A 23,739-nucleotide genomic window follows, 5' to 3' on the forward strand; every position below is an offset into this window, starting at 1 on the left:
CTACCCACATTACAGTCAAGAGTTTGGGAGCAGACTCTACAGAGGCCAATTAGGAAGGGCCATTTCTTGGTAAAAGCAGAGTGGCGTCTTGGGTCACAGGAGCAAAGGGGAAGACGGAACATACCAACCGAAGTGGCAGTAGGGGCCTCCCCAGTCCTGTGGATCTTCCTGGTCTCTTAGAATTCCTTTGAGGCTAAAGCCAACCAGGAAGGTAGATTTCAGTCTGTCGTGAGCTTCAAGGTGTCTATAAATACTGGAAGGTCATATCATGGTTGGTGAAGGTAATATAAAACATCTGTAACTAGTAATCCAGGGTTAGATTTTCACCATCTTTAAATTACTTCGTTGTTCTATCACATAAGTGTTTCTTAAAATTTAGGTGAATCCTTTTTATCTTTGTCCTTTCTTAGATTCTATTTAAAATTCTATTAGAAGGAAAGGATTCCACCACCAGACAAACAAAAGAAGCGTTGACTCCAAAAAGTAGAAAAAGATGGCAGTCTCAGAGAATTCACTGATAGTCTTAACTCACAATATATAATGGTTCCCATTAGTCCTCAGGAGATTGCTCCATCACAAGTGTATTTTTGTGATGGTGGTGGTTCACGTGATGGCCTCCCCCAGAGAAAGAAGTACTAGGGTATCCAAAACTGAAATGGTTAACTGTTTGGTTGGGTAGGCATCCCTGAAGGGGTCACTGGGGCACGCAGACTGGTGAACCACTGACTCAACCACGGTTAACTTTTCATCTGTCCGTTCCAGTCATTTTACTAAGGCAGGGGTTAGACCTGTGTTTTCCAATTCAATAGTCGATAGTCCCATGTGGTTACTGAGGACTTCGCAGTGGCTAGTCCTCTGTAAGTTGTCCTGTAAGTGTAAAATACACACCAGACTTTTAAGACTTAGTACAAAAAATGTAAAATAACACATACATTGGGTTAAAGTAAAATACATTTAAATTAACTTTGCTAGCTTCTTTTAACTTTTTTTAAATGTGGTTTCTAGAAAATGTAAAGTAACCCATGTGACTCATAATATATTTCTTTGGAAAGCATTGGGCTAGAATAACAGGTTTTAGAAAGATGTCTATTGTTACCATAAAATTGTGATGTTACCCTTAGTTATTTAGGAGAATCTCTTAGTGAAACACATGATTTCTTTGACCGTGAGGGCTAAATGGGCATTATTCAGCTTGAGGGCCGGTAGAATTGTTACCTTTTCAAAAGTTTCATCTCAGAGCCAGATTTAAAATTTCAGTATTAGGAAAACAAGTGTTTCTCTCCAGCCTTTGCCACTAGCCCTCATTTTAATTTAAATGAAGAAATCTTTACCGAGTACTTTGTATCATACTGCTCTATTCCTTGTTTTGAAGAGAATCAAAAACACAACACAAGGATAGGACAGTTTCTACACAGAGTAGCTGAACATGTGAAAGAGTCATTTACTTTCTAGATCAGGAACTTTTGCTACTATAAATATATGTTTTTAATTGTATATTTTCTAAATGGGCCTCTGGATTTAATTTCTATACTTAACTGATGTTTTCTGGATAAATTGCCCTTTAGGGAAACAGAGGTTGGAGGTGAATATACCACTTACCAGAATAAATCAATCACTGAGGCAGAGCAGATGCACCAAATGGTTTCCACAAACCAGTGCCTCAGTTTATCTTTTGATCCAATGAAAATCTTAAGGTCTATCAGAGTTATTCTCTAGTTCTTGTACTTTCATGAATGCAACCACTAAGCCATAAGGCTGACATTTTAATGTGGCTTGAATGTAGTCACCATCCTTTGATGCTGCTTTGAACCGTGGATGAATTTGGGTATGAACCTCTGGCCTGTTTTCCCTTGAATAACACTTGCACTTATAGGACAACTCGACACAGTATCCCTGGCAGTGTTTAGGTGGAGAAATAATTTTTAAAATAAATCTCTGTATTTAGAGAACTATAGTTCAAAATGAATTATTTGTTCTATCAAATAATAGACCCTTTGAGCCTATAGAAAAGAAAGTAAAGAAAGAAAGTGGGATTTTGAAATCCTACTTGTTCAAAGATTATTGCCAAGTCTTAAGACTCATTCTTCCGGCAACTCTAAGATGTATTTTATATATTGTTTATTGTTAAATGCCTTTACAAATATGTGTATGCTACTTTAGCCCTCAAACATTAAAAAGAGGAACCCTGCATATTGGGATTTGTTAACAAGTTTGACTTCCTTAGCTAGGAATATTATTGGAAAATGCTCTAAATGGGATAGAATTCTATATTTTTATTCAATTAGTCAACATATAGTACATCACTAGTTTTTGATGTAGTGTTCAGTGATTCATTAGTTGTATCTAACACCCAGTGCTCATCACCACACGTGTCCCCCTTAATACCCATCACCCAGTTACCCCATCCCCCCACCCTCCTCCCTCCTGTAACCCTCAATTTGTTTCCCGGAGTCCACAGTCTCTCATGGTTTGTCTCCCTCTCTGATTTCTTCCCATTCAGTTTTCCGTCCCCTCCCGTGGTCCTCCGCTCTATATGTTTGTTTGTTTTTTTAACTGTTTGTAGTTTCTTGGTGATTTAAGGAAGCTATAAAGTGTACGGTATTTGTGCTTCACTTTTTAAACATCGATAAGCAGTCTGCATGAGGGATTCAGAATCTGTTGCAAACTCCTGAACGACATCAGGGAGCCCTCGCTCTCCTAGCAAGAATGCCCGCCGGTGCTAGAGTGAACACTGTGACCCTGCAGGTTTCCCTAAGAGGATTCTGCTCTTTAGGAAAATCAGATTGCACTCTGAATTCTGGCAATGGGTCCTCTTCTCCCGCTACTTGAATAAAGAGAGGTCTTACTTTAGGCAACGTCGTGTAAACAGGGTGAGTTTTGCAGGAACATATCCATCAGATAAGCTCAGGTTGTATCAGAATCTGAGTGTTCAGGTGCATCTCACCTTATGTGCTAACAGCAGAGTAAAAATTAAGCCACATATTTCAGAGAAGGAAACGGTGCCTGCCGTTGCTCGTGCAAAGGGACGGAAAAAACCAACAGCTGAGGTAGCACCGGATGCTCAGTTGGGACAGACTGTGGCCTCTGCGTCCTCACCCTAGGCGGGGTCTCTTTCGGAGAAGCCCAGGGGGACGGCCACTCGAACTCACAGGACACTTTTAAAGTTTCATTTTGCACTTTCACGTTTAGTAGCGCAAATTAGGCCAAAGAAACGTCGCCCCGAGAAGGAGATGGTTGGGAATCAAGCGTGGACCAGGTTTGTGAGGCACTGTAAGTGTTACTTCCCTCTGGGATCTGGGGTGGGGGCGGGGGGGGGGGTTGGGGAAGATCAGATTGAGCAGAAAGAAACAGGAATTTGGAATTCAGTACGGAGGTGAAGCTGTACCAGCCGTATTGTCGTGTACTTTTCAGGAATGTAGCAGTTGCTTTGAAGCAAGGGATGGTTCTACTGTTTATTTTTAACAAGCCGAATTGAATATTTTCCACCCAAAGATTGTCATGCTTTCGAAAATAAATGGACTTGTAGAGTAGTTTCTGCTTCAAATTTCGTTTTTTCATTCTAATAGATTTATATGGGAAATTGATATAAATGTGTAAATATAAATTATGCTCTTTGTCAAACAACTTGTCAATTACCTAACATATGAGGAAAACAGTTTTCTCTAGGAAAGCATTCTGTAATGACATAAAAAAGCATATGTATATTTAAAAGTTTGTTAAAACTATAAGAATGTATTTGCAGTGAAAGGAGAAGTCCCATGTATCGGGGTCTTCATTGTTCATTTTTTGAAAACCGGAGCTTCAGATGTTGTAAAAAATAAAATGTAGATTGGAGAATTTTCACTTGTGATGATGCGTTATTTCCAGCATGCTTTATCTCAGAGGACGTATGCTTGTCCCTCGGGCCCAGCTTCTCTAAGCATTCCACTCCTGCCCCTCACAGCCCAGGGCCTTAGATGTGTCAGGGCTCCTCTCCCAGCCCAGCCCGTGCCTCTCCTGCCCAGAGCTGTTCAGCCACAGCACATGACCTACAGCATCAAGTCCAAGTTGCTTCGCATGCTCCTTGAAGGCTTCCTACAGGTAAGTCCCAACTTTTCTTCCTGAGACTTCTCTTGCTCCATGTACTTCTTCAAATAAGCTGCTGTCTGCCAAGCAGACCATCTGCCCCGAGTGCTCTGCTGAGCTTCTGGTTCACAGCTGCCCGTAGCCCTTCCGGTCCTGCCGGGTCCTGGGCATCTTTCAAGGCTCAGCTCCTACACCCCATCCGATGCAGCTTTTTCCTGATTCCCCCAGCTCTCAGAGCCTTTGTGATTACCTAGCCTTGAGTGAACCACCTCATACCACCTCTGTATTCCTGCGTCTGGTAGGAGACATACCTTCCCTGTCACTAGAATGCATGCATATGGTGAAGTACTTCAAAGCCCAAGTCCCAACAATGAAAGTGCAAAATCTGATTAGCGTAACTAATAGGGTTTGCTTTTGTTGATGCCAAAAAAAATTTCTTGGTCTTTTTGCAGATTTGAATTAGATTGTTAAATGTCTGAGATCAGGCCTCCGTGTTCTGAACCATGTTGCACATGGAATCACATGGGGAGCTTTACTGATGCCTGGGTCCCAACCCCTCTGGGTTTTCTTAGGTAATTGATCTGGAATGTGGCCTGGGCATAGGGATTTTTTTTTTTTTTTTTTAGCTTCCCAAGTGATTCTAGTATGTAGCTTAGCTAAGGTTGAGAACTTCTGCATTTGTGATTTATAAAGTGATTTATAAATCTATAATGGCAAAGTAAAGGCTTACATTTACAAAAGAAAATTAGGGTGTTATTAATTCAGCCTAATAAATCAGAAAATATCCCAAGACTTAAATTAAGGTCTTGTTACCTGGCTAGTCAAACAAAGCTCTGGTTTAAAAAAAAAAAAAAAAAACCAGAAACAATCTTTACAATATCAACACTTGATGTAAATTAGGTTGTTTATGAGGAAAACAAATTTTATTGGGCTTTAAACTATAGCATATTTTTATAACTTGGCATCAAATATACAGGGAGAGTCTAAGGTTTCAATTTATTTATTTAATTTGTTTGTTTGACAGAGACACAGCGAGAGAGGGAACACAAGCAGGGGGAGTGGGAGAGGGAGAAGCAGGCTTCCCGCGAGCAGGGAGCCGCATGCGGGGCTCAATCCCAGAACCTTGGGACCATGACCTGAACCGAAGGCAGACGCTTACCAACTGAGCTACCCAGGAGCCCCAAGAGTTTAAGGTTTCTAATAATAAAAAGTATTCTGTGGGAATGCCAAAGAAACACGGGAGAGGCTGGAATTGTATTGTTAAAGAATATTCTTGGTTTAAGGAAAATAGGCAACTCCAGTATTCTAAACTTTAGTAATTCCTGACAGCTAGCTGCAACCAAGAATGAACTTCTTTGCGTACTTTACGCGTTTGCATAGACCAGGATTTAACATAGTCTACTGACTTCCAGCAAGGATGCAAAACTGAGTACCCGTGCACACGGTTTTTGTTGTTGTTTCCCCACCTAGGGAATGTTGCTTTCATCATTTCCAGCTTCATCAGAAAAGGTTGCACTGGACTGAAGTGGTCAGTCTTTCCACCGCGTAGCACTGCTGCCCTCCTGTGGAGTCTCCAGGCATTTGACATTCCTGAAGTCCTTCCAACTTGGTCATTATTCAGAGGTTCCTGTCCTTGCTGTGATTCCTAGAAGACATTTTAAATTTCGTTTGGGATCTAGTATTAATTAGGTCTTTTCTGCTTTCCTTCTGTGAAATCGACATTTTAAAAGGGCTCACCTCTGTCCCTTGTTGCTTAAATATGGGGAAGCAGAATATTGGGGGCTGTGGTCAGTAAACTCTTTCCTTCCTTCTCACTTATGTACCTGAAGGTGAACGAATCGTCACAAGTACCGGTCACAATGAGAAAGTAACCCACCCCGATTCCTGACTTGCTACCCCAAGAAAACTTGTATATGGGGAGTAGCAGAAGCTGCTTATGTTTATATCATAAACATTTATCTCCCTTACACAGCTTTTAAAAAACAAGAGTTGTTTTATGTGGCAGTGGCAAGACTTGTTTCGAACTATGGAAACCAAGCAAGAGCTCCAGCGTCCTGGTGCTTAGGGCTGGTGGCTTCAGGGAGAATCTGGAGACCACCGTCGTTTAGATGGGCACTTATTATGGTGTTTGGGAAAATGCCAGTCATCGGATCACCCAGCACCACCCGAAAAGGCTGCTGGGAAAACACCCCTTCAATTTGTATATGACATGGGACTCAATTCCTTATTGGAGAATTCCTTGGGGAGGACCCCATGGGACCATGCTTCTCCAGCTGTAGTGTGCGGGCAAGTCTTGTTAAAATGCATTCTGATCCAGCAGGTCCCAGGTGGGGCCCAAGATTCAGCATTGCCACGGGTTCTACATACTGCTGCTTGTGATAGGCTAATGGCCTCCAGAGATCACGGAGTCCTAATACCACACACCTGTGAATGTCCCCTCTGTGGCTAAGGTTCTTTGCACGTGGGATCTTGCGGGGGGTGGGGCTGAGTGTAATGACACGGTTCCCTAGAAGGGAGGACAGTGGGGAAGCTGACTGCAGCAGAAGGCGGTGCGACCCTGTGGCCGAATGCTCTGCTGCCGGCCTTAAGGATGGAGGCAGGGCCCGCAAGCCAAAGAACGCAGCTCTAGGAACTGGCAAGGCAAGTAAACGGATTCTCCTATGACCTCTGGTGGGAGCTTGGCCCTGCCAATGCCTTGAGTTCAGCCTCGTGAAATGAGGTGACAGTTTGGACTTCCAGGTGAGGTGTGTTGTTTCAAGACAGTTACTGTGTGAATGTGTCCCACCAAAATCCCCAGGTTAAAACCCTAACCCCCAAGGTGATACTAGTAGGAGGTGGGGGCCTTTGGGAAGAGATTAGGTCATGGGAGCGGAGCCTTCATGGATGGGATTAGTGCCCTTGTAAAGAGGCCCAAGGAAGTTCCCTCAGCCCCTGTGCCCTGGGAAGGCATGGTCTTTGAACCAGCAAGCTGGCTCTCACCCAGCGCTGAATCCGCCAGCACCTTGATCTTGGCCTTCCCAGCATCCGAAACGGAAGTACCTGTTGTTTATAAGCTGCACGGGCTGCGGTATTTTCTTACAGCAGCCCAAAGAGACGAAGACCAACAACTCATACACCTGTGCTAGGGGTCCTCACAGCACCGTCTGAGTAGGAAAGCAAGTCCCCAAAGGGGTAGCTCTCACCTGTGGCTGCACATGAGAGTCACCTGGGGAAACTTTAGAACAAAAATGTAGGCCTGATCCTGGAACAGGATAACCAGAGCCCCGACAGGTGGACCCTAAAATTTACACAGTCTTGAAAAACGGATTCAAGATGTCTCAGGACATCTGCGCAAAATGCGCCCTCAGGGGGCCACAGCCCTCAGACCCGCAGGTTCCCCAGGTCTTATCCCCCGTGACGTCAGATCTGGCTAATCGCTGAATACCTTTCCAGAACTGGTCCGCCCTGGTCTTCAGGGTTCATAGAAAGTATGAACCACAAGTAGACCTCCGGCATCTTTTATGAAGTAAGGGAAATCCTCAGGCTGCTCTCCTTTACCAGCCATGTGACAGTGGGTTCAGTTCAACCACATTTCTCAAAGGATCACGGACCGCAGAGGTGCCAGGGCTCCAGTCCATTTGGAACCAGCCTCAGTTTCCCCTTCCATAAGCAGCATCCCTTGGCCCGGGCTTGAACATCTCTCTTTTCTGTGATCTTTTCTCTCATGTATGTTTCTTGGCTCACAGAATTCCATTCTTGTCCTAACGGGCTGGCTTCTCAAATGCTTAGGAAGTGGGTAAATCTACATCTCAAGTCACCTTTTCAGGACCCCGCTTATCATGGAATTATGAATAGGAAATGACAGATGAAAAACAAAGACATGATTAATTGAGTAGAGTGAAGCATTTATTCAGGTCAGGAGGCACGAACAGACTCTTCACGGAAAGATGATTCAACAGCAACCGCTGACAGCACATGCAGCACCTGCCACGTTTCGGCAACATGCAACCCGGGACATCAGATGCATTATGGCCATTTGTTTTTCAAAATACATTCAGTTCTCTCTTACCTCTGCAATAAGGCATCATAAATGCAGTTAAAGAAGTTAGTGAAAAAAGCACGAGATGGTCCTTCCCCACTCTCTGCCCATCCGTCCTCCAGGAGACAGGCGCTTGCTCACCAGGGTTGGCATGAGGCTTCGAGGCTGCTGCTTTTCCCCCTACATCATAACCGATTTCAAATGGTGCTAGACAAAAACAGACTCTGAACACCAGGAGAAATCGGTCAGCCTGTGTAAGAGATGGGTCCAGTGGCGCTCCTGGGGGTCCTGCCCTCGACCGTGCAGGTGGCGAGTCTGATTCCAGCCGCCCTGCAGCAGCTGCTGAAGGTTCCGGGGCGTCTAGAGCAGGAGCAGTGCTGACGCGGATGGGGCCGTCCTCTGGGTAAAACAAAAGAGAAAATCCCAATATTAGGCATGATGAAATGGAAAGCTCTTAAGCCAACGTCCAAAACACCACACAATAAGCAGTTCTTCTGATTCGGGAAGATACAAAGAATTCGAACAGTCCAAGTAACTGTTCACCAGAAGATTCCTGGAACTCACACCTTAGCCTGGACTCCTCATGAATTGGGCTGGACCACATGTGAACTCTTTCATCCCTCTGGACTTAAAACAGACCCAGACTAAAAGCACGTCCCCTTCCACTCTTGTTCCTAGTCTCTTTACCCTATGTAATCCTGGTCCTTGAAATCTACCACTTTGTAGTGAGAAGAGGCAAGCAAAGATAAGACAGTGGAAAACAGAGAAAAATATTGTCCCTGAGGCTGAGGATTGCGTAAGATACCAGTCCTAGGCCTTCCGAAGAAGGAAGCTGGGGAAATAGACCAGGGACTTGGAAGAAGACACCAGAGAGCAGTTTGAGAGTAAACCGCAAGCCAAATAAGAATTCTTTAAAGGCTAGCATCACAGAATGAAGAATTTCTTGGAATTCTCAAATCTACCACATCTCCCATTTCAATGACCCAGTTATACCGGAGACCTGATTTATATCATCTTCCTCACCGTAAGGGGTGATCTCGGGCTCCCCTTTAAGGCTAGAACAAGCCGCTAACAGTACGTATGACCTATATTTAACTGTGTTGTCTCAAGAGTACCATAACAGTATTGCCTGGCCGCTAAATAGATTTAACTCCAGAAATAAAGTAAACACTAAGACTTTACTGGAATATCCCAGTGAGTCTCAAAGAAGTATTACATTATGTAGCACTCATAAAAATGTCCTAAAATCCACTTCACCCATTTCGGTCCCCCAAGGATCCATCTGTTAATGCAACTGCTTTCCTAGAACTTAGCTTCTCTCTTCCACCCAGATTTTCTCTCAAAAGCTCCAGTTTGATTTGGCTTATACTTAGTTCTACTACCCCTTTCACTGTCTGGATCTCCTAATTCACAAAAGTCTCCATGACCTTTCTAAGGCAAGTGAAGTTTCTTTAGCAGAGTTCAACGCAGCACTGAATAAGGAACAGAGAAATGCACCAACTATCTTAGAATGCAGTACAGGGAGAGAGAATATAAGTATATATTCACCCTGGCACATAAATCTGGAAACCTTAATCTCATTAAAACTAAAGAAATGCAAAAGCAAAAAACAAGATACCTTTTATCCCCATTACATTAACAACAACAGAAAGCTTCTTATGCGAACAGCCGATAAAAAGCAAGGATGTGGTGAAACGGGTATCCTCATATGTTGAATGTACCACAGCAAATGGCAAAAAGCGTGTGAAAAACAATTATGCAGTGTATATAGAGAATAATACAAATATCCATGCCAATTAGCCCGCCTAGGAATCCATTCTAATGGAATATTTTAATATGAAAAATATTTCATATATTTTTATCAAGGCTTTCATTACAAATAAAACTGGAAACAACTTAAATATACAATAGAAATCTTGGACTACACTGATACATCCACTAGAATAAGTTTATATTTATTTGCCTGTCATGATTTGGATTTTTATTCTATAACTGTGTAAAAACTTAGATGCATGGGAAAATGTACCAGAATGGATTGTACCAAAACATTTCAGGGTAAGAGGATTACGGGTGATATTTTTTGTTCTGTTTTATAAATCTTCTGCTGTCACTATAGTAATTTTATGAAAAAGATATTAAGTTAAAAAGAAAAAAAAACATACTTTGCTGAGTGCACAAGATAAAATGAGGTTCTGTGAGGGAGACCCATGGCTTTTTATACTAGAAAAACATTAGACTGTGTGCTGAAAAAAAATCAGGATGAAGCATCACTGGCTGAGAGTTCCTGTTGATCATGCCGTGTGCCAGGCTGTTGTTCTTCCCTACTTTTGTCTTCCCTTCAGGCACAGGTGATGCTCTCATAGTCGGTAACTTTTGCGAAGGGTTGGATGAGGAGCTCTAGCACCTTTAACGGTAAGTATTCACTTACAGTGAATGAAACATAAAGGAGAGTTCAAGGTCTCTAACACTACAGCTAGATGGAAAGGAAGTCGAAATTCAGGCCATTGTGTGACAAGACTGGTATCCTCACGGGCATATGTAGAGTGAGTGTTCTTTTTTTTTTTTAAGATTTTATTTAGTTATTTAGTTATTTAGTTATTTATTCGAGAGAGAGAGAGAGAGAAACAGCTTGAGAGGGGAGAGGGTCAGAGGGAGAAGCAGGCTCCCCGCTGAGCTGGGAGCCCGAAGTGGGACTCCATCCCAGGACTCCGGGATCATGACCTAAGCCGAAGGCAGTCACTTAACCAACTGAGCCACCCAGGCGCCCTAGACTGAGTGTTCTTTATCGAAGGTTCTATACTGGCTTTAAATTGTTGCAAATGAATAATCATCCTTCCTATTCTATCGGAGCTGGAGAGCACAACTTCCTTTTTGGTTTCTAACCCAGGAAATTTCTTCAGGATGCTATCATGCCCACTTGCACAAACTGGAAGCCACAAAGACCAGTTTCCTAAGCCCATTTAAGTGGAGTGGTTCTCTCTCTTAGAGACATTCATGACAGTCCCGCCCCTTCTCCCTTCTCTCAAGGACTCCATTCCGCATTCCTATGGCGTGTTCCTAGTTCATGGACTGAAGGATTGAATTCCAGAGGCTAGCTACGGATTTGTTTCCCCCATGTAACTTAAGATCATTTCCTCGTATTATCAGCCTCGGCATAAAAAAGAGTAACAGCCATTTCATAAAAAATATTTCCTTAGAAATGATTATCTGGTCTTCTCGAAACACCCCCAGATCACACACCATTTCTTCATGTGTTCCTCGACTTAAAATCAGCCTCCTGTCGTTGCCATGTTCTTTCCGAGCGCGCTGGCCTCGCTCAAGCCTTCTGTGAGCCCTGGCAAGCAGGGAAGGGGGCAGGGAAAAAGATCATGGTCTTCTCTAACCTGAAACCTCAGGGAGCAAACCCCCCAAACAGCCAAGTAACCCACCATCGAACCTATCATTACATGTAATCCATAAACATTTCAAAACTTCTCTAAGCCTTTAGTTTTTTTGGCCTGTGTTTCACTTCTTGGGATAATGAGTGGATTCCTGTAAGAAAATGCCATTTATTTTCATGTTAGAAATAATACAGAACTAACGTTAGCAGGAGGAGGTGCTAAGTTTAAATGATCGGAATCCCCAAGATCCTTCTCTTGGAAGCAGTTGGGTGAGTCCATGTATGAGCGAAACTGATAAACTATGGAGCTGCAGCTACATAGGGCGGGCCGATTATTCTTATCTGGAGCTCAAGCCTTCCTCACAGGAAGGGCAGGAAGGCCCTCTCATGGAAGCGAGAGGAAAGTCATGTGAGAGGCACAGACTAGGAGTGGAGGGGACCTTGGCTCTTGCCTCGCCAGCAGAGCAGTTTACGTCAGCGCCCCAAAAGACTGAGAGAACGGTATAGAAGGAACGGCCTGCTGTACGGGAGCTGCAGGATCAAACCAGGCCCCCAGGGGTGCAGGCACAACTCTGCCTCTGACACAGGAGACAGCTCAGAAACTACCCATTCATTTTGTGGCAGCCCTCTTAGGTGATGTTTAGCACATTCATTTCCTTCTGTAAATATTTATTGAGCACTTCTCTGATCCAGGGACAGTGCTGAGGCTTGTTGAGTATCCATCAGTGAAGAGGGACTCCTTTAGGGAGTTCTCATTCCAGTGACGGGAGAGAGACTAAAAACAAGACATGTAATTCATTAATTATAATAAAAGGGATAAAGACTAGGAGAAAACAGAGCAGAGTAAGAGAGCTGGGGAACATGGGTGTGGGGGAGACACAATCTTCAATACGGTGATTAGGTGGGCCCCATTGGGGAGGGTTTTAAAGTGAGATCATGTCTGTCTGTGTGTATATATATCCTTTCTATTTTTGTCTAATTTTTTTCTTAGTAAATCTTTAAACTGCTTATTTTTTTTTTTAAAGATTACATATCATGCCTTGTTGGACCAGCAAGAGAGGAGTGAAATGGCCAGAAGAGGTGTTAGCAGGGAAAAGAGCAGCTACAAAACACGAGTCAACGCCTGAGGTGGTGGTTAGTGTCCAGGAGAAAGCAGTGTTGTAATTAATGGCTTCTTCCGGCGGTTGTGTTGTGATCCGCGACCGAAGGACCTGATGCCTATAACTAGCCCTCTCCTCCATCAGGGAATTCCGCTACAACTGTCTACCAGGTAGTACATCTCTAATTGTCCTACACTTACCCTAGATTGCTCTTTGTTTTAATATACTAACACTGAACTTGGTGAGCGAGCCTGTTTTAGACTTACGTCACATCACTGATGATTTCCTATGCCTCCTTGACCCTTAGCTTTCCCAGTTTCAGTATGTCTAATTTCTCCATGCATTTCCTCCCTCTGCCCCACACTGCACTTCCCACTCTATTAAATTATCTTTTTTTTATTAGTATTAAATTGTCTCTTGTCTCCTTGGTCCCTACTACACTCCTTACCAGCGCTCCCAGCAGAAAATGAGCTTCTTGTGAGCAGAGACCACCTATGGGCACTCAAAATCATTTTTATTTAATGACTTTTGACTTCCACTTGTACAGTAGTCAGGATTAATAAGAATAGCAACAGCCGGGGCGCCTGATGGCTCAGTCGGTTAAGTGTCTGCCTTTGGCTCAGGTCATGATCCCAGGGTCCTGGGATACAGTCCCGCATCGGGCTCCCCACTCAGCAGGGAGTCTGCTTCTCCCTCTGCCCCTCCCCCGCTGCTCATTCTCCGCCCCCCCTTGCAAAAAAATAAATAAAATCTTAAAAAGAGAGAGAGAGAGAGAATAGCAACAGCTAATATATTTGCTTACAAAATATTTTAAAATTTATTGACTTTGGTCTCCAAAGCAACTCTGTGAGGTAAGTATGCCCAATAACATTGTTATCCCAAAGCACAGAAGACCGAGGAGCAGAGAAAATCAGTGACTTGCTTAAAATCATACCAGCAGGAAGTTGCTCAGGGGTAGGGCTTCAGTCCTGATGATCGGACTCAAGAATCCTGAACCCATTCGGCTACCCAGTAGTAATTTCAGCTGCTACTACTTCTGAATCTCATTCTGTATCACCCAGAACTGTATATAGTACAAAGGGGGAATAGTTCCTTTTTTCTTTCAATATTGTCCCCCCAACAATTTTACTGGATTTTTTTTTTAAGGTACTCTGGTACATTAGGCCAGTATCCTTATAGAGAATAGTAGGCAATCTCTCCCTTTTTACACTGGTCTGAGTTATTAGCCTATAAGAAAATTACAGTATTTCTGCAAAGGACTCTGTCCTTATTAAGGTTTGGTGAAAATGTTCCTGTCCGTTCACACCGACTAGCAAGTTCTGTGATTTAACGTTACTGGCCTTTCACTAGTGATAAATGTGTCATCTGCATACCTTATATTTCACTGTATATTTACACAACAATAATTTGTGACAAAGGTTAATAAGCAGGAGAAGTTGTGCACTGATCACTCAGGAAAAATACTGTTCGATTCCTGCATTCACACCCCATTCATCCTTGCCTCTTGTTTCTGCCTCTGATCTATTCCTATTCCTATACAAACCAACCTTCTTGTATATACTCAGATAAACGTTTAAAGACTTCATTGGTCTGATGCTTGGAGTACAAAACTATTAAGACCACTCACTATAAAGCATCCCTGCATTACTCCATATTCATATTAACTACCGTCAATCAAGTGGATAGCCATTCCTTCAGCATACACTCATGAAGGTTGTATTCGCCCACACCCATGTCCAGCTCATCGGTCAAAACCACCTTCAACCATTCCTCAGTTAACCACTTAGTCATTGCTCCCTGGAAGCCCCTCCCAGACCCCTGCCGGTACAACCCTCTTCTCTTCCTCATGCAAAGATCTCAAGTTTGCCCTTCCTCATCCTGTGAAAACTTTGGCTTCTGACTCACTCTTCTTCTTTGTCTCAAGGGATGCCCTCGTTCTAATTTCCAAGAAAGGGTAAAGAGTAACTGAGTAATGAGGAACTGCTAAGTGGCGCAGTGAGTTAACTCCTTGTGCTTCCACCCTTAAATCCCTAATACCAACACCTATTTGAAACGTAAAGGTACCAGTATTGTATCATTTCTCATTTCACTGATGTACAATGAAGTGCTTACACTTAACCCCTGAAGAGGCAGAGCACCATTACCAGGTGAGATCATGAGCTTTGCAATCAGTAAGAGCTGTGTTCACACCCACTCACTAGTTATGAAACCCTCAGCAAGACACCGACCTTCTCTAAACTTCATTTTCCTTGTCTGTAAAGTAGGGACAATAGTTCCAACCTCACTTAACACAGCGCCGCCCTTAGGATGAAGGTCAGAAAATGTGAGCTATTGTTACTTACACGTGATTGTTATTGGCATTTAAAAGGGATTAAATCCTTGGAATTACTGTCAGTCCTCCTATGCCTCATGACAAGGACTGTGGACGTTAATTGTACAGAAAACAGAACTATCTTCTCTAAAGCAGAAGAGGAAGCCTTGAGTAAGATCCACTGTGCGGAGCCACTGACCTTGTGAGGCTTAAATGTCACAATCTGGCGCTGAATGATTATTTGCCAGTCAGAATTGCTTTGGAAATAAGTGGTGTTTTAAGGCATGGACACTTGTCTATAAGGATTCAGTCTTCTGACACAATGTACGGGCTGGTTTTCATATTATTTCCTCCTCTGTCTTTTGACTTGGTCTTGAAAGGTGGGATTTGGTTATGTTTTGCTTTTACATATCTTGCAAAAATTCCAGAGACTTAGGCAAATTCTGTCCTAAATCTCAAAATAAAAGAGACTGACGAGTTTCTTCCAAGACTGAAATGTATATAATTAAGATATTTTTCCTATTTTTCTTCTTCTGCCAATTAGCAGTATTACAGATGAAAACCCTAAAGAGATGATCCATTTACATCCTCAAGAAGACAGCGGTGGAAGTCCTCAAACTCTGCAAACAAATCAGGAAAACAGCAGGTACCTAATGTAAATACTGAATTCATAGTGTCTTCAAGAACTCAGATCCTGAAAATGAGAACAGGATCTGCGTATGTTGCTGCTCTAGTTGGATCCCTGGTCCCAGGGGAGTTCGAAGGTACTTCAGGAAATGGAAATGCCTCGGTTGTTGTCTCCTTGGATTCTGGTTGTTTCCAGGGAGTTGGGTGAGGACTGTCAGCGCTAAGCACAGGCACTGTTTTCACAAAGCATTCCTTTATTTTTGTGCAGGGATGCCATGCACCTTTGAGAAGGAAGCTTTTGTTCTTCTTGTGGAACCCAAGCATTTGCCACGTGGGTGTGCCTCTGGGTCCCCCACTTCCCTTAAATGCACAGGGTCACCTCAGGATCCTGCGGAGACTCTGGATTTCCCGCCTCCCCACTCTCACTGAATTCTCTGCCTCACCTGGCCTCCTATGACTGCTCTCTCCCTTGTGCCCCGCCCCCCCCGCCCGTTCCCGCCCCCCCCGCCCCCACCCCTGGAGGCTTGTCACCACACCTCATGCCTGCATTCCAGGAATTCAAAGTACCAGCTTACTAGCACAGCTGCTGTGTGGTAAATGTTTAGCTGTTTGCTAAAGGATTGGGGTGAAAAGGGAGATGATGCTACAACCCCAAGTGGCACACAACGTAGAACTGAATGGTAGAAATCCCTGAACTGTAAAGTAATGATTTTTGTAACTAAGGTCTTATGGGAACACAGCCTCCCCCACTGGTAGCCTACTTAGGGCTACAACAGCAGAGTGGAGTAGAAGCCACAGAGGGCGAGACTGGGTGGTTGTCTTTACAAAAGTTAATTTAAAAACTATTTCACAAGAGGGCTTAAAATAGCATTTAATTCCTCCTCATTCCTGCCAAGTTACCCACCCAAACACTTTACCACCTTTCTGCCAATTTAAAGTGCATTCGTCAGGCTCAGACTCCACTTACCCAAGGAGTTCTGCCCAAAGTGCTCACACACTTGCTGTCTGTAACAGTTTTGAAAATAAACTATTTCCTTTTAAGAATAAGAAGTGCTCATTACTGAAAATGTAGAAAATAAAGAAAAATATAAAGAATATAAAAATTACCTGAACTAGCCTCCACTCAGTAGTTAGTATTCTTAAGCTTCTTTGCATATTGTTTTACATTTGCAGGGTTATACACGGAGATTGAATTCACTGTATAATACTGAAATCTGATTTTGTTTTCACCAGATGACAACCATTTCCTTTATCAAAAAACTTATATCCTATACTATTCAATATAATATTTGTTTTTTGCCTATAAACACTGTTATATTCACTTGCTCATTCCTACATTCTTCAAACATGGATTAGTCACTTTTTTTCAGATTTTTTTTTTTTTTAATTTCAGAGAGAGAGAGAGAGAGCGTGAGTGCGCACAGGCGAGCGCACAAGTTGGGGGAAGGGCAGGGGGAGAGGGAGAAGCAGGCTCCCCTCTGAGCAGGGAGCAGGACATAGGGCTCCATCCCAGGACTCTGGGATCATGACCTGAGCTGAAGGCAGATGCTTAACCAACTGAGCCACCCAGGCGCCCCTTGATTAGTCACTTATAACATGTACCATACTTTGAGCTTATATCTTTCTCATGCTAACTTATGAGTAAGGACCTCCTTTTTAAATTTCCCTAAATTTCTGAGTAGAGACTTTATCAAATCAGAAGTATAAATATGTGAGAGTAAATTTATCAAAATTTCCTTTTAACTAACTTTTTGGAAGTGTTCCTTTACATCAAGGTACATGTCAAATTGTTTACATTGACCGTTGATCAACTTTTAATAAAATGGTAGGAAGTCCATAATGAATTTGTCTCCGATCTTTTAAGACTGTAATTTTGGCCATAGAGTTCTCCAGGAGCAAGGTTGATCCTCTGTGGCAAGATGTGGTAGATAAGGAATGAGTCAGATCTGCACCCTGTGCACCCAGGCAAGGTGCAAGGACCGAGAGGGTGATACAGGTAAAGAGGCAGATTCCAAAGACACAGCTGCGTGCTAAAGGACACGAGAATGTTCAAAGATGGCGCAGGTAACAAATGATGTTGGGAAGTCTTGAGAGGTGGAAAGAGAACAATGATGAGGGATCAGGTGGCAGTAATAATAGGGGATGTCAGATGAGCTGCTGGGCCTCCACAGGGATCTGTCCACTGGTGGGAGGACAGTCTTCCTGGCCTTAAGGAGGAGGAGAGCTTTCAGCATGGCCAGGGAAGCGTTTGGACATCTTGGACCATACAATATCTTCTTTCAGTCATGACTGTGGTAGGGGGAGGACATGCTCTCGGAGGCAGACCCTCCTCCAAACTACCAGCTCCTGTTTACTCTCCCCTGCCATGAGCTGGCTCAGAAGAGAGTCAGAAATATTTTGTGTGTCAGGAGGGACCTCTATGTTTCTGGAACAAGGCTCTTTCTATTTAGTTGCTCAACACAGAGAACACTTTTCCTTTGGCAAAAAAGGCAATGAGGAAAGGTCAACTTATTCATTAATCTCTCTCTTATCTACTCAGTGTCTCAATTTATGCCATATTTTCTTGTGCCCTACATAGCAACCACTAAGGAGGGCATAAACACTTCTTCTGAACCTGTAATTATGTGTAATGTTAGTATCACCATTTTAAGCAGCAAATTCTGGGCAGTTCAGTTGTCACCCATGCTGTCACCTGAATAAAAATATCCTGTTATTTCAGTGCCCTTCCTTGACAAAGTATACTATAGAGCTGGAAAACGCCTCGGATTACAGTGTTGCTGGAAAGGAGCCAATTCAACAGAGTAAGATGTGAGACTCATAAAATCTTGGAAGTGACCTCACTGAGACGCAGGCGTGTGTACGTGAAGGTGCTGCTGGGCTCCCAGGAGCTAGTAAAAGCTCCCTCCTCTTAGCTTGGATTACTGTCACTCCTTGTGCTTTCTCCTCCTGCTGAACACACACATCATCGAGTTGGGGGAAAAGACTGCACTTAGGGTATATAAATAGTCTCAATTACTTAAAGGAAGAAGGTGGCACTTCGGATTTCTGTTTACAAGTTTGTGATTCGCCTTTCTTATTTTCAAACGTTCATACTGTGAAATGGGCTCATTAACGAGAAGATCAAAATCCAGGAGGAAGATGTGAAAAACTAAGTCACATACAATTATACTACTCAGTGAGAACCACTGTTAATATTTTGATTTATTTCTGCTAACCTTTCTTCATACATGTTTGTTTCTTTTTAAAGATTTTTTTTTTTTTATTTGTTAGAGAGAGAGAGAGAGTGGGTGAGAGAGAGAGTGAGCAAGGGTACAAGCAGGGGGAGCTGCAGGCAGAGGGAGAAGCAGGCTCCGATGCGGGACTCGATCCCAGGGCACTGGGATCATGACCTGAGCCAAAGGCAGACGCTTAACCGACTGAGCCACCCAGGCGTCCCTCATGTTTGTTTCTTTATACAGATGTCTTTCTTAGTAACTTTTTCTTCTGTAGAACAAAATCTCCTATTAGATCCGAGTAAAATATAGAGAAATCAGTTTTTCCTTTTCTAGGAAAAAAAGTATTTTCTGTTTATTATATGTGCTGCTGAAGCGAGCACAGCATTTTCTGTTTATTAAAAAGGCATTAAATGAATCCGAGGGACAGGTGTTCAAGAGAAACATCTTAAACAATGAGCTTTGGATATTTCCTAAGTTCTATTTCAAAAGCAATTTGTACTGTGTGTATAAAAACATACTATTTTAAATGAAAGAATAATTTTATTATAAAAGCAAGTGACTTTTTGTATACATTCAGAAAACACCAAATAAACTAAGAAACCATGACTTTTAAGAATTGCAAAATTAATGTACAGGTCTATAAACAAGTGATCCTGGAGTCCATAACTGGTCCACATGCTTACAGATCAACAATTTATTTGGTAAGACATCATGGGCCATGCTAACGATCTAGAAAATACCAGAATCTTTCTGGATATTTAACAACAGATTTGCATATGACGACTGCTAACTACTGTGTAATTCTGGGTTTTAAGTTGCTTTTAGAGTATACTGTGCCACACTTACCTTGATAAATATAAAGAGTGAACTGGACATCAACTTGAAGTTTTCTTTAAAATCATGGAAGAAAGGAAAAAAACAGCATAAGCAAAGTCAATTGGCAAACTAGGAGGAAAAAATTACAACTTATATCACGAACAAGGGTAATTGGCATATTTAGAGTTAAAAATTCAAAGACCAACCCTCCCCCCCCCCGTAAGTGGGTAAAGGATATCCAACCAGGCCTCCGATAAAAGAAAGGCAAGTAACCCATGAATATATCAAAAGATCCTCAATGGTTTTGCTTAGTTGAAACTTAGGGAAATCTATTAGGTCTTGCGTTTCTGAAGAAGTACATTTTAAAGGAGGGCTGGAAATTATTTGTTGGGAATTGGCCTTTCTTAGAATTAAAATTCCCTATCATAAGAAAAAAATGTAAATTCCTCTTTTCCCCCCATAATGCAGTAGGTCAGTGAGTAGTGCGATTAACCAGCATCTGATGCCCGGGACATTGAATCTCAAGAAATTCATGAGATTTTTTGCCTGTGACATCAGTGATACATGGGAAATACTGTTTATACTAACTATGGATAAAATACTGAATTGTCTAACTTCATTTGTATTGTTGAGTAATTCTGTTAAGCTCTGGCCTTACATTTTTCATCTGAAGAGCAGGGCTGGACCAACTGGTCTCCAAAGCATTCTTAGTGCTAACAATCTAATTTTTTTCTCGTTTCCTTTTTGTGTACACGTAAGCGTGAGGTGTAAGTTCAAGCCTCTGACATTTAAATAAAATGTTCTGTCTCCATCACTATAATGGCAAAGGAATAAAAGATTTTTTCTTTCTAAATCTATGTCTGGAATATGGTTTGTAATATATTTACTTTTTAAAGCCTCCAAAAGCCAAGAGAAAACAAAATGAATATGCTTCTGAGAAGTGTCCTCCTTTCTGTACTTCATGGTTTCAGAATCCCTGTGTAGGGTGCGGCTTCCCACTGGAACATTCCTGCTGGTAATAGCTAACTAGGAAGGTCAGCTGGCTGGCAGGTGCTTACCAGGTACAGACCGAGGTGGCTCAGCACCCAGGGCCAACAGCAAAAAGATGACTTCCCTATGCTCTGTGTAGCCACTGTCTTTCAGCTTTTCACAGTGAACCTAGTGTGTCATTCACCACGACAGTGGAAAGCCTTTTCTGAGAGTACTCACAGGCCCATTCATGCTGCTACCCCCACCTCTGAAAAGCATGATGGACATATACTAATTTAGAATCATCTAACTTTAAGATTTATTTTACAGAAGCTGGCCTCCGTTTAATGACATCCCCACACACCTACCTGCACCCTAGTGCCATTCATAAAGCCGTAAAGGAGATCTAGCACATAGCTCAAAACCTGGTCGACACAGAGGCATATTCTCCATGCTCTCCTCTTTGTCACTTTGGCAGTGTGACAAAATCTTTAGGGGGGGTTGCAGGCACCAGGAGCCTTTATTCCCCTACCTCACTCAAAGCCTTGATTCTTGACTTCTATTCCTGTCCAGGCTACAGGATGTTCATTGTCAACACTTTCCCTTTGTACTAAGTCACTAAAATGATCTCAGGGCTAAGGGACACAGACAGTAGCTCCACTTCATATCAGAGCTTGCACTGCTGATACAGGAACGTTTTCTGTGCAGACAGTCGTAGCTTCCTCCTTTAGACTCAAACCCCACCTTGTTCCTAGTGTCTAAGACGATTAAAACAGAATCTCTCAGCACTTTCCCAGCACTTATTTGGTAAATCCATGCTGGGGGAGAACTGGCAGAGACATGTTAGATGCACTTGAGAGCAAGAGCCATTTATTTCATGCAGTATTCAGAGGCGTTTATTATGTACCTACTACAGACCCAGAACGGGAGCTACAGCAAGAAAATTCTATCCCTGTCTCATCGAGCTTGTCCAGAAAAATAGTGAACAGGGCTCAGAACCTTTCCAATGGAGCCATAATTGGGGCAGATGAAAATAAATTAATCAATGTGAAATTCTCCAATTATATTTAGAGTGGCTTGATGAACCCCAGGTAGAGATTTTACTGATTGAAGGAAAGTTCCAGTAAAACCCCCATTCTTGACTCTAATGCAGCTTGTGTAACTAGGAAACCAAACACCAGCCATGTTTTCTCACCTTTTAATTTACTCATGAGAAAAAAACTTACTTCTAAGACTAGAAATAGATGGGAAAATTTTCATCTTACTGAGATGTAACTGACATATACCATTGTATACAGAGGGTTGCAGAGAGAACAATGAAGAGACTGTTTTCACAAGTGTCCACATTGAAAAACAGAACATTTCTGTTATATAACTCTTTTGCACCTGTAAAAATTAACAGAAATAATCCCCCCTCATTGAGTTTCCTACTCACTGTCTCCTTAATGATACCTCCTTTAAGTCAGTGTCCTGATGGAGTGTCTGGATTTTAGAATCTAAGATCCTGAGGTGTTTTTAGATATCAATTCCACACCTATTGTTTCATATGCCCTGAGAAGAATCCATACATAGTGTTGTTCTCGGAAAAAGAGGATATTCCATGGTTTGTTGAACTCCCGAAGTTTTTAGCACCTCTCAGCTATAGAATTCTTCAAATGTACAGAGAGTTTTGTAATTCTAGAAGATGCATTTGAGGTTAATACAGAAAGCTTACATTTCCTCACCATTCTGTTATACCTTAATTCTGTGTATTGCAGGATCAACCCCCATCATTCTATGAACAAAATAGCAGTTGATATATAGGTTGGACTGAAAAAATTTTTTCTTCATCTGATTCCTGGAACACAGGGTCAATATAGAAAACTGAAAAGCACAAAGAAAATGAAATACCCATAATGCTATCACTGATAGTTAATTTTGAACTAATTGCTCTATGGGAATGCCAAAGACAAACACTTATTTGGAGTCAGTTTTTTATAACTTACATATATAGATCGTAGTTTCTCACACAGATTTTTTTTTTAACTGCCTGCTGCACAGACATTCATACCATAAAGCCACCTATCAAAAATTCCTTATACTTTGGCTAGACACTTAGGATTTATTTTTCTTCCAAAATTATACATCTTTGGTCACAGCTCTGATGATTTCTCTGGGATAAACTCCAAATGGAACTGGTGGTTTAAAAGTCATGGCCATTTAAAAACTTAAAATATGGAAAACTTAAATTAAAAGCCAAAAAGCTTGAGGGTGTTGGTCCCCCCAATATGTTTACTCACATTGGTTGACATTTATCATTCTTTGCCAGCTAATGGGAAGAAAATGTCAATTCCTTCTGTGTACTCTTTTAATACAGGCCATGTGACTTTTTTTCCTCTTACTAGTCATACAGGTTTAATCACAACTCTACAAACAGATCTGGCTCACTCTTCAATTCTCCACTTGATTTTCCATTGAGAGACTGTTTCACCAGAAAAGTTCTGCCTCTTATGGATTCCTCTCCATCCCGACAATAATGGCTTTAGGTACTTCCAGGAGATTGGCAATTCTATACACCTTTGTCCTTACCTTTTTCATGCATGTTTTTTGCCTCTTCAATAAAGCATTTAGTTGCTAAGGGCCAACTCAGAGAGGTGAAGCCCCAAATGCTAATGGCTCGGTGTTGTTCAATAATTCATCTACCTTGCTTTACTTTAGGGGTTGGGAGTGCAGTGGCCAAACCTTTGAGATTCTGAAATCTAGCAGGCCTCCAGAGGATCCAAGAGCAGACGCTGAGCCACGGAAATCACAAGTTTTGTCCCTCAAGAGGCCCGATTAATGCCAACTCTTGAAACAAGGGCCCAGGGAGTTCGGGAGGTGCGGAGTGCCCCACGACACACGGGAGTCGCGAGGGATGCGGCCCCACGACGACCCGCTGCCTGGGCCTTGGGTTAGTAGTTCCAGGTCGCTGCGCTTTTCGCTCCCTGCGGCGCTCCGTTCCGGAAAAGGGACAAAGATGACCCTGCCAGCTCTGCTTTCCTTCCCACCCTTCCAGAGTCCGGGCGGTGAGGCGGCCGAGCGCCGCAAGCCGCCGGGGACCTCGGGTCGGTGTGCACACCGGATCGTCGCAGGGACGCTCGGCGTCCGCGGGAGGGGACCGAGCCGCTCCGCGACCAGGCGGCGCGAACCCCGCAGGCCCACGCCAGGTCCGGGGCGGCCTGTGGACCTCGCGCTCAGGCCCCGCCTCCCGGCGCCAGTTG

General features: G+C 42.8%; 1 protein-coding gene and 1 long non-coding RNA gene across 19 annotated transcripts in view; one reads left to right on the top strand and one right to left on the bottom strand.

Annotated features, from left to right (window-relative positions):
- LOC148162790 (membrane cofactor protein-like) overlaps positions 1 to 23,376 on the top strand; it is a 58,498-nt gene extending 35,122 nt beyond the window's left edge. For 4 of the 16 annotated variants that reach the window (XM_088016977.1, XM_088016991.1, XM_088016979.1 and 1 more), the window contains 4 exons: positions 3,944 to 4,080; positions 5,536 to 12,732; positions 15,418 to 15,519; positions 18,220 to 20,384. In XM_088016977.1, the coding sequence (XP_087873103.1) occupies positions 3,944 to 4,080; positions 5,536 to 5,589 (191 nt within the window). In that variant the 3' untranslated portion in view covers positions 5,590 to 12,732; positions 15,418 to 15,519; positions 18,220 to 20,384. Of the gene's footprint in view, positions 1 to 3,943; positions 4,081 to 5,535; positions 12,733 to 15,417; positions 15,520 to 15,768; positions 15,971 to 18,219; positions 20,385 to 23,197 lie in introns of those variants that run through there. The other 12 variants (XM_088016971.1, XM_088016978.1, XM_088016974.1 and 9 more) reach the window with 12 other exon arrangements.
- Positions 5,318 to 23,730, bottom strand: LOC148162791 (uncharacterized). Of its 3 annotated transcripts, none has more exons than XR_015766485.1 (6): positions 23,069 to 23,730; positions 22,238 to 22,363; positions 19,562 to 19,605; positions 8,225 to 8,482; positions 7,490 to 8,115; positions 5,318 to 5,710 (listed from the first exon to the last, which is right to left on the bottom strand). It is a non-coding gene; the product is annotated as an uncharacterized LOC148162791 (long non-coding RNA). The 3 variants fall into 3 exon arrangements; XR_015766484.1 differs by having other exon boundaries at positions 22,238 to 22,337; positions 23,069 to 23,729; XR_015766483.1 differs by lacking the exon at positions 22,238 to 22,363 and having other exon boundaries at positions 23,069 to 23,728.
- Between the last annotated feature and the right edge of the window lie 9 nt (positions 23,731 to 23,739).

This window comes from Eumetopias jubatus, unplaced genomic scaffold (genome assembly GCF_037043125.1).
Source record: "Eumetopias jubatus isolate StellerSeaLion01/CBP00866 unplaced genomic scaffold, mEumJub1_p1.0 scaffold_12, whole genome shotgun sequence".
In the NCBI taxonomy this organism is placed as follows: Eukaryota; Metazoa; Chordata; class Mammalia; order Carnivora; family Otariidae; genus Eumetopias; species Eumetopias jubatus.